At 44.9% G+C, this 10,417-nt stretch overlaps 1 protein-coding gene across 1 annotated transcript; it reads left to right on the top strand.

The window, feature by feature from the left end:
- Positions 1-170: 170 nt before the first annotated feature.
- BRAT1 (BRCA1 associated ATM activator 1) lies at positions 171-9,523 on the top strand. Its single transcript, XM_021290455.2, has 13 exons — positions 171-402; positions 1,136-1,290; positions 1,702-1,849; positions 2,760-3,132; positions 3,227-3,346; positions 4,483-4,574; positions 4,832-4,950; positions 5,446-5,632; positions 6,018-6,091; positions 6,654-6,756; positions 7,015-7,113; positions 8,164-8,342; positions 8,560-9,523. The coding sequence occupies exons 1-13, from the start codon at positions 225-227 to the stop codon at positions 9,289-9,291; spliced, it is 2,559 nt and encodes an 852-aa protein (XP_021146130.2). The 5' UTR covers positions 171-224; the 3' UTR covers positions 9,292-9,523.
- Positions 9,524-10,417: the final 894 nt, after the last annotated feature.

Genomic DNA, 10,417 nt, shown 5'->3' with positions numbered 1-10,417 from the left:
GCCCGGGAGCGCGGGGACAAGCTCGGGCAGAGCACGGCCCGAAGAGCGGCCGCCGCAGACACCACAACCGGGGACACAGCGGCAGCGCCTCGCAGGTTGAACATCCTCCCGCCACACCGCCCGCCTGCCCTCTAAGCCACGCCCCCCGCCTTTTGACCGCGCCCCCACCTTCGCGACAGTCGCTTTGCGGCCGCGGCCGGTGACGGGGCCGGTCCCCGGTGGCCATGGCGCTCTCCAAGCCGTGGTTCGTCGAGCGGTCGCGCCGCCGCTTCGCCATGACCCGCGAGTGCGGGCTCCTGCTGCCGCGCGTCTGCGCCGCCCTCGCCGACCCACGGCGGCCCGGCTTCGACGACACCTGCCTGGAGAAGCTGCTCGACTGGTTCCGGCGCCTGACGGCGTTCGGTGAGTGCCCGCCGGCCGCGGGCCAACCCCCCGCCCCGGGGCTTCCGAGGGGAGGGCGGCCTGCAGGCCCGGGCCTCGGAGGTGCTGTTCCCCCGGTGAGACGCTGGTTTTAGGGTTTGAGGCCTGTAGAATCAGAATCGTTTCGGTTGGAAAAGACCCTTAAGATCATCGCGTCCAACCGTCAACCCAACCCCCGGCACTACCCCATGTCCCTGAGAACCTCTGGTGATTCCACCACTGCCCTGGGCAGCCTGTTCCAATGCCCCAGAGCCCTTTCAGGGAAGAAATTGTTCCCAAGATCCAATCTGAACCTTCACAGAATAACAGAATGGTTGTGGTTGGATTGGGTCTCGAGAGATCATCCAGTCCAATCCACCTGCTGAAGCAGGGTCACCAGAGCAGACCACACAGGGTCATGTCCAGGTGGGTTTGAATGTCTCCAGAGAAGGAGACTCCACAGCCTCTCTGGACAGCCTGTTCCGGGCTCTGGCACCTCAAAGAAGTTTCTCCTCATTCTCAGATGGAACCTCCTGTGCTTCAGCCTGTGCCTGTTGCCCCTCATCCTGTCACCGGGCACCACTCCTTGGCTTAATGTGGACACAGATTTGTCTGTAATGGTTGTGAGGGTTTACACTCAGCTCAGGCGAGCACCTTAGAGTTATAAGACAGGACAGAAATCCTGGCAGTGACCCTCTGTTTTCTGGCCTCTTTTCGGCTCACACCCGGTCGCTAGATCCTTCCGTGGAGCTGCTGCAGAACAACCCCTGTCTGACAGAGTTCATCACCTCCGTGCTGGCAATGCCAGAGCCCAATCCGAGCATCCTCTCCTTTACCCTGCGCTTAGCTGGGATACTTGCCGCTTCCGAAAGCCGCTTCCAACACTTGCAGGTGAGTTGGCTGCCCAGGTACCTGCTGCCACGTGTCTGTTTCCTCCTTCTATACAGACAACAGCTGAAAGTGTATGTATTCTACTTTAAAAATTTCTGGCATACATCGAACAACTCAGCAAACAGCGATATGATAATTACGGCTTACAATCATACCATTCCTTTTCAGTTCTCATCTAAAGCTGCTGTCTTCTTACTTCTGTCTTGCCACAGTAGTACTATGAAGGCTAATACGTAGTTGTCCCTAGCATCCTAAAACCAAGCAAATTTGGTTTTGAACGCCTCTATTGCTTAGTCTGGGAAAGAGACAGAGTTAAAGCGTAGAATTCTTAAAATTTGGATGACAGAGCAGCCTCTCCACTCCCACCCAGCCCCTCTGCTTACCGTTTACTGTATTCTCCTCTGGCCGCAGCAGGAGAAGCTGCTGGCCAGGCTCTTTGGCGCGGACGGGCCTCTCAACAGCACACTGTGGGAAGATGCGTCTGTGCGAAGCGGCTGGGTGAAGGGTGTGCACAGGATGGCGCAGCACCAGCCTGCCCTCCACTTCCTCTGCAATGGGGGTGAGTACCTCTAGCACTGGGAGCTCCCCAAGTCCTCTATGTCTCTTCCATCCCATGCTGTTGCTCAGATGTCAAATGAGAAGGAGTTTTCATTTATTTAAGATAAAAATAATCAGTTAGTCAAAAACACAGAAGTCTTTGAAAGATGGTGGGGGTTTTGTTAATTAGTTAGACATTTAATTTTTTTTAATTGTTCTTTTCCCCAAACGCTAAAGATTGTGCCCTTTTTAGAGAGAAAAGAGGCACATCTTATGAAACACATAATAAAACCAGCTTACTAAAAACCTTCTGTATTCTTATTTGTAGCTCTTACTAAAAGGTACGTTTCAGTATGATTTTAGAACGGAAAAACTAAGGAGGAGCTTATTTATCTCTTAACACTTGCACATTTGCAGCCCCATTGTTGTTATGCAGGTGTGTAAATTCTACTGTTAACACTGACTTTAGATCCTGCATACAGAGGGGCCTAAAGACCGGGTTGTTATTAACATGCAGCATGTGCTGCTGTCCTCATAATGGAAATGTAGTAATGTTGCTGTCACTCGTGTTTTACCTACTGTTTGTGTCCAGAGATGATACAGGCTCCCCCCGTAAACACAGTGGGTGTGCTGTCAACTCTTCTAATTTTACTAATGTTATATTGAAATCCTCTTCTGTTCCTCAGTTATTAAAACACCTGAGGATCTGAAAACAATTTTACTTTCTTCTTTTGTTTGCTTGTTGTGAAGGACTGGCTGACTTTGAAAGGCTGTAGAGACTACAGAATAAAGTATAAAAACCCCACCGACGCCATTTAAAGCTGTGTGATACTTGAATGAGAATGATACATGGTTGAAGTGCAACAAGGCTCCACCTCACAATAGGAAGGCTGTTGTTTTTCCCTCCAGTGACTTGTTTTGTTTTCACACAGGAGGCCTAGATGTTGTCTTCAGTCTGCAAGGGGATCCCAGCCTGTTCGTGGCTTCAGCTGCCAGTAAGCTTCTGGTGCACATGCTCACCTTCTCTGTGGAGTCTGAAACGACTAAACCTCTCACTACAATGGACTGTGACTGGCCAGCGTGTGCCCAAATGATTATAAAGCATATAGAAGATTCCCTTCGGTCCCGCTCTGCCTCTCACATTGAGCAGTCGTTAAAACTGTTAACTAGTGTGTTTGGCAGTTGTCGTGCTATGTGGACTGCAGTACTTTGGTCAGGTGTAGCAAAGCAAGTTGAATCCTTTTTGACAGAAGAGACCGTTCAAGTACAGCACATGCTGGCGAGTCTTTTGCTTAACGTGGCATGGTAAAGACCTTCTAGGACCTTGGATCCAGTGATGAAATATATCCTTTTTCCACCATCTGATATGACAAATTACTTATGCTTCTTTTCTTCTCAGGTCTCCCGTGTTTTGTGACACTGAAGGTAGCATTTGGCCATTAGTGACTTCTGCTCTGGAACACTTAACCCCAGTACAAGCGGGTCCTTTGGCAGCGGGACTTCTGAGGTTCTACAAATGGTAGGATGTACTGCAATGGAATTTTTGCAGTGTTTCTGTACTAATATCTCTGGTGTCTTTCCAAGAACTGCTTTTTTCTTCACTGCAATTTCCACCACATTCCGTAATATGTAAGACTGTTTGGCAAGAGCTGTACCAGTAGCTAACAAACTTGAGGCACTGATAGTAAGAATAATACAGTTTCAAAGAGAGAGAAATGAAAGGAGCCAGTATCTCATTTGTATGTGTATACTTGCATCTTACCTATAGCCAGCCTATTTCAGGAAGACATCGCAAACTCCTTTAACTTTATACTGCCAAGGTTGATTAAGATGGACACAATTTGACTACCTGTCCAATCCAGTAGCCTCTGTTCAGTTTTCACTTCCATGAAAACACTGGCTAGTGTAAGAGCTCCCACTGCTGTCCAGCAGAACTGTGCATCTGGAGACTCTGTCAACATTTGTAGAGTAACTTTGGTTAGAAGGAACCTGTAGAACTGATTGAATTAAGTCTCTTGCTCAGTGCAGGGCTGACTTCAAAGACAGGTCAGGTTGCTCAAGGCCTTCGCCATTCAAGTTTTAAATATCCCTGGGGATGAGGTTTCCACAGCTTTTCTGGGCAACCTGTTCCAGTGCTTAATTATTTTCTTTTCACTATGAAAAGTATTTTCTGTATACCCAGTTAGAATCTGCCCTGTTGCAATTTAAGATTCTCGTCTTGTGCACCTCTGAGAAATCTGCCTGTATCTTCTCTGTAGCTTCCCATTAGGTAGTAAAAAGCATCAAGAAATCATCAGATGTTAAATTAATACAGCTCATATGGATACTGATTTACAGGCTAAGTAACACTTGTGTCTTAAGATACAAGGACACCGTTTGAACCAGAAATACCTTTCTCTAAACCCCGTTCTTACACAAAATCCCACAATTTGCAGAGCTTGTTAGGGCTGCTTATAAATTCCAGAGCCATTTCTCCTCTACTTTCAGTTAGCCAGGGAAGCCTGGAAGAAGGCTTGAATTGTGATACTGCTTTGTCGTTGCTGGCTTGTTTAAAAGCCTGTATGAAAAACATTATTCTGCTCAGCATTTAGGGGCAGATGTTTGGGAAGGAATTGAAGTATTCTCGTTTTGGTAACTGCTGTTTCCTCCTTGAAGCCCACAAGATGTGAGGATTCAGGCACTGACTGTTCTACTTCAGCCAATGGACTGTATTTTGAGAGCAGCCTCCCAGCCTCTGGAACATGCAGGTACAGTTGTGATAGAAAAGTTAGAGTGCAGTCAGCTTGCCAGCATTTTAGGTGTCTGGTGCAGACAAAAATGGAGGATGAAGAGTAGAAGAAGTCAAGGACAGCGACAGTGTTTGTGGTGAAGTGCAGCCTCCTACTGACAATTGCATTTGAAGGAATATTCGAGCTACATCACCTGCATATCTTGATTAACTTTAGAAATCACAGTCCTTTGTATCCACTAAGAACATGAGCTCTTCCCTTCTCTGGTCCTCTAGGTTTGCTGGATGAGTCTGTTAGTGACCCCACCACTCTTGAAAGTCTTCTGTCCTCCAAGTCATCTTGTGTTAGTCTCCTGTGTCAGACCCTCGCTCGTCTGGAGGAGCTGCTGTCTCTGGTAACACTCAGAAGGAAAAAAGCCTGGGGGTCAAATTGGGCCTTGAAAGACGGTGTTAAGATTGGTTGCAAACTTTTGCAGTAGAGCTTAACAGGATGTGGAGAGGAGTAGAGAGTGAGGACTTCCATATGTTAAAGAAATCTAGCACAGTAGACTCCAAATAGGAAAATGGAGGAATACTGAGGCTTGTGAAGGGGAGCTGCGTTAGTTTTACATGTCCTCACAAGTTTTGTTACCAAATCTTACTTCTACTGCAATTATTGATCCAGTGAAAAAAAACATAAATTAAACTGCTTTCCCAAGCAGTGAGAAGATTCTTCTTCCATCTGTGTAATAATTCTTGAGAAAGAGGAAGATAATTTGTTGTTGTACCTTGAAAACACACTAGAAATTGCAATTTTTGCTGCCTCCTGAGCAAAAACTCCTGTTCTGTATGCATGCTTGAGATTTTTGCTGGAAATTGTTTTTCCTTTTTTCTTTCGCCCCTCCCGTTAGGCTCGTTCGCGAGTGGATTTACCCCACGCATCTTTGCTACGCGCTCTCATGACACTATTACAATTCTGTAATGGCTTCCTGAGTCCAGCTTCTCCTCTGGGCAGCACAATAAGCCGAATCTTGATCAATTGCTTCAGAGTACAGAGATCAGCTCTTGGTGTCCTAGCAGCACTCTCGGAGCGAAAGGGTGAGTTAATCTTTGCTTTTTTTTTTTTATTTTGGAAATACTTAACTCTTCTGTAGTTGCAGAATTTTTCATTCCCCTTCACTGATCTTTATGAATGAAGACTACCACTTCAGTTTCTGAAACTTGCTCTTTTTTTCCAATTCTTCCTACTGTCTTGGCTAACCTTACTTTCTATTGATGAGCCAGGGCAGGTAATGTTGTAATTAAAAAGTTTTTAGTGGCTGTGAGATATTGGGTGTTTCTCCTTTACTCTGAGGACTGTACTTGCTTTCTTTTCTGAAACAGTTTTATGATCCTGTGCCTTTCTGTATTTCAGCAGTTGAATTTTGATTCACCTGCTCCTTTTCTCAATACTGGTCCTTTAGTTTTGTTTTCTGTGCTTCAGGCTGTGACGCCCTCATAGAAAGTCTCTTTGAGGTCCTTCTGGCATACCTGGAGAGTCCGAACACCAGCCCTACTGTGAGTGCAGAGACATGCGTGTCTATTAGCTTGTCCCACTGGGACGTGATTCTGAGAAACTGGCTGACAGTAGTTTTTCTTAGCACAGTTTGTATTAGAATATGTAGGAGACTTGTCTTGGTTCTGAGTGGCTTGCAGGAAATAGCTCAAATTCTAATGAGCGAGTAAGCCACCAATACATTGAGTGTTCTTGAAAAGACAAGAGCCATCACATCTAAGAGTAGCGCAAACATACTCAACTTGACATGCCCCTTAAGTATTGAATTCTTTGCATTAAGGGGTTTTGTTTTCTTGCTTTGTTTTGTTTGAATGAGACTGATGACAACTGCAAATCAAAAGCTGGAAGTACTAGAACTTTACAATACTAAGCTGCATCTTCTAAGTGTTTGTTAGAAATGTTGTGTAAGCACTATTTACATATGACTTCTTAGTAAAGCAGCGCATGTACTTGTTTACTCTGAGAATTTCTCTGTAAGTTTGAGGCTAAAACAAGTTTTATCTAGCATAAAGACAACACTGTCTCCTCCTGTAGTAAAGTCTCCCCTGCTTTATATTTCTTTAGGTTCTGAAGAAAACGTTTCAAGCTACATCCAGGTGGTTGGTGCATTTGCAGGAGCCGTCCTGCTCCAACAGTCAGCAGCAACAAACTGAGAAGATTTTGAAAGGTAATGGAGCTGTCCAAGTGGGGACGAACAGCAGCTAGTGGCATATATGAAATCTGCTCTTGCTTGCCTTTCCAGCTCAAAGCACTTAGGATTCCTTTGTTCACAATTATGCTGAATTTATGTTTAGCTGCCCAAGAACTTTGAAGAACTCTGCTTTGAAGAACTCTGGGAGAAGCACACAGCAGCGGCAGAAGGGATTGCTTCAGTAAGACTCGTTGCGTTTCACATCCATTCAAGCTTGTCACTTGGCTTTTACAGATGTGTTTCTGGTGCTGCAGAAGCATTTGTGCAGTCCTTGCTGGGAAGTAAGAGATTCTTCTCTCGAGTTCCTTGCTGTCCTGATTGATCGCTTGAAAGGTAGGTGCAGAGGTTGAACAGTTCAGATTGGAGGAGTATTTCTTTTCATGTTATGAAAGTCAGTCAGGCTTGTGAAGCATCCTCTGACCTGTAACTGAAGGGGTAAGAAAAGAAAGAAGTGTCAAGATTTTTACTCTTAGATCATAATCAAAATCTGACAACTCAGATTTGAGTTGAACTCAGATTGCTGCGCCCTCCTTAGTGGCATTTTTTGTGCGTTAAACTGGAGGGTGCTGAGAGAGTCAGAGGTGTTGAGACGTATGTCAAGGCAGGTGACATTGCTTAATGGCAAATAATACTTGTCCTTTTTTCAGTTTGCAGTGGAGTCTGTTTGGTTTCACTCAGCAGGCTGGGGGCTGGGATTTAGCAGGCTAAAAGCCTAGATCTCTTTACATGCTTTGGATTAATTACTGATTTTCCATGTTATTGGTAGCTTCTTTACATGCTTTGGATTAATTACTGATATTCCACGTTAGCTCAGGCTTTGCAGCAGGTACCACTAAGGCAAGGTTAATTCTCCAGCAATAGTTCTGTCATGTTGGAAGAGAGGGGGATGTTGTCGACTACTGTTGTCCCCAGGTCACAAAGGAAGTATCCAGCACACTCAGCTACATTAGCAGTTTCCCCCGCAGCCCCTCTCAGTGCTGTGGTTGCATTCTTTTTCTTTGCCATATGCCTTGACAACAAGAAAGAAAGATTATTTTTATTTCTATTAAGCAAAGGCATAAGTTTGATGAGGCTGAAACCATGTCCCTGCTTGCCCGCAGAAGGTTTTTTCTTGCCTTTAGAACAACTGGAAATGGATTTTTCCAAGTGTCATGCAGGGCTTGACTGAGAGTCACCAAGCTGCTGGAAAAGGGGGAGCCTGACACAGAGCGTCTGTGCTCTTGTGAGCACCTGCCTGGGCTCTGCGGTGGCTCAGCTCACTGGCAGCTGTCCCTGAAGTCAGTGGGCATCCTTGTATGACGCAAAGAACTGTTTGCATTGGAAACAGCTTCATGCTCCGAGAGAATAAAGCCACACTTCTTTGGATTGCTGTCTTGTTTACAGACCGGGATGAGTTCAGGCAGTCTCTCCTGTCTTCAGCGGTGCCAAGGCTTACAGAAAATCTTCTCGAGGATCCAGAAAGCTACGTGCGAGCAAGTGCTGTGACTGCTGTGGGACACTTGGCCTTCATTACTCACTTTGCTCCGGAGTCACCTGTTGTAGGGAATCAATATAATAAAGAGGTATGATGACTTTGTGTAGCCCACTGCAGAATCAAGCAGAACTCCACATCAGTTTACTGCTGTACTGCTACTAACTTTATTCACAAGTTATCTGCAGTCTCGCGCAGGCAGGTTTCACAACCGGTAATTAAGAGGCTAGATTTTTTACTTCCACAGTTCTTGTTTCTTTGCATATTCCTCCCCTCATCGTGTTTTCTCTTTGTCTTTTTATGTTTAGAACACTGTAGCAAAGCTTCAAGAAATCTTGTCAACTGACACCGAGGGCTTTCCTAGGAGGGCAGTGATCAGCGTCTTCACCGAATGGCTGACACAAGGCTGCACAGCTCAGCTGGAAGACACGGAGCAGTTTGTCTCTAGAGTGATCCAAACTGTGGAGCAGGACTTAGACTGGGAAGTCAGACTTCGTGGTTTGGAACTGGTTAGCATTTTCTGTAGCCAGACAATTTCCCGGCTTGGCCGTCCTGAATGCCCATACGCTCCTGTCCCATCTAAAGTCACTAAATCCATTAATCCGATTGAGTTGCTGCAGATATTTTGCCGAGCAAAACTGTTTGGCTTTTTGTTTAGGTCTTTGTGTGACTGTGACAGACCTGTAGCTCAGAGAGCCTGTGATATACTGATTATCTTAGAAGGTCATTTCTATCCAATTAGGCACCTGAAGGAGTCACAAATGACTGCAAATCCAGCTGGAGGACAAGGCATTGCCTGGTTACAAAGGACACTAAGGCAGGGTTCTCTCGCCCAGAACTTCCCCACAGATGGTGATAATGGGGTGGATTTTCAAGATGCAGAGAGCATGATGCTAGCTTTGGGAACAATAGATTTCATAGAGATACATGATGAGGTAAATAAAAGCAGTGCCCATGTGGAGGAAAGCCCTCAGTCTCTCTTACAGGACATCCTTGCTACTGTGGGGACTGTAGAGGACAATGAAGTTGACTGTTACTGAAAACATCTTTTGCTGAGGCAGCAGTTCTTAAGCAGTTTTCTTCTGGAGGAGATATTTTGCTACCAGTCAGGAAGTCTTTCTTGAGAGAGGATAAAAAGAAGTGTTACGCTGAATGGAGAAGGGGATAGTTTCATTAGCTGTTATGGGTTAGAAAATCTTTGCTTTAATACTGATGGGGTTTTTTTGTTAAAAAGTGTAGTCTCCAATAAATGGATTTATTTTTCAAAGCAAACACATTAAGAAGTGCATTTGTTCTTTTTTAAGTCCTGTGTCTGTTAAGAAAGCACCAGACCATGCCTATGTAAGGAAACATTTTTAAAAAACAGTGACTGAAACAAGAAGTTGTTGCGTGCTCCTTTTAGAGCCGAAGTAGATAAAAGTGACAAAGACTGGTTTTAAGGGACACTTGTTTTGACCTTATCTGTATCCACAGAGTTCTCAAGTTCCCTGTTGCATTTTGAAGTCTAGAGCACAAGGTGGCATTTAAGGAGTCAAAAGCTGATCATCCTTAACATCAACTTTCTTCCGTAGGTAATATACTTGTTTGATCTCAGCAGTGACACTAAAAAGCTGACTTTGTTTTTAATTGAAGAATTCTTGTGATTTTAGGACTGTGCCATTTAGGAGACTCCAAGGAATTATTCAAATATCAGCAAATAGAAAAATGACTAGTTACAGAAGGGAGACTTCACTGCTTATTATCAAGGTCTCTTGACTCCCAGACCTATTAATTTTAATGGAGCTTTTTTTCTTTTTTATATCAGCTGGGGGGATGGTGACATTGTTAAGTTTATACCATTTGCCTAATTGCAGCCAAAAGTCTTGTTTATACACAGGAGATGGTATAACACTCCAATGTACAACAAACTGGAAGGGCTCCCTATCTTTAGAAGAGGAATTAAGGACTCCTTTCATCTTTCATTAAAAAAAGGCCTCCACCTCCAGCAATTAGGTGACTCAGGGCTGATTTTGTACTTCTCTCTCTTCTGAGCTCACTACATGGCCTTTGTTTTCTCTGCCGCTCTAGTTACTGTGGAGTCTTATTAACACAGATTCTTGAACTGACATCCTGCACCTGATAATTGGGAGAAACATGAAGGGTCATGAACATTGAGCAGTGCAAGGA

Source organism: Columba livia, chromosome 15 (assembly GCF_036013475.1).
Source record: "Columba livia isolate bColLiv1 breed racing homer chromosome 15, bColLiv1.pat.W.v2, whole genome shotgun sequence".
Lineage (NCBI taxonomy): Eukaryota > Metazoa > Chordata > Aves > Columbiformes > Columbidae > Columba > Columba livia.
The sequence above is the reverse complement of the archived record's forward strand: the minus strand, read 5'-3'. Positions and strand labels throughout refer to the sequence as shown.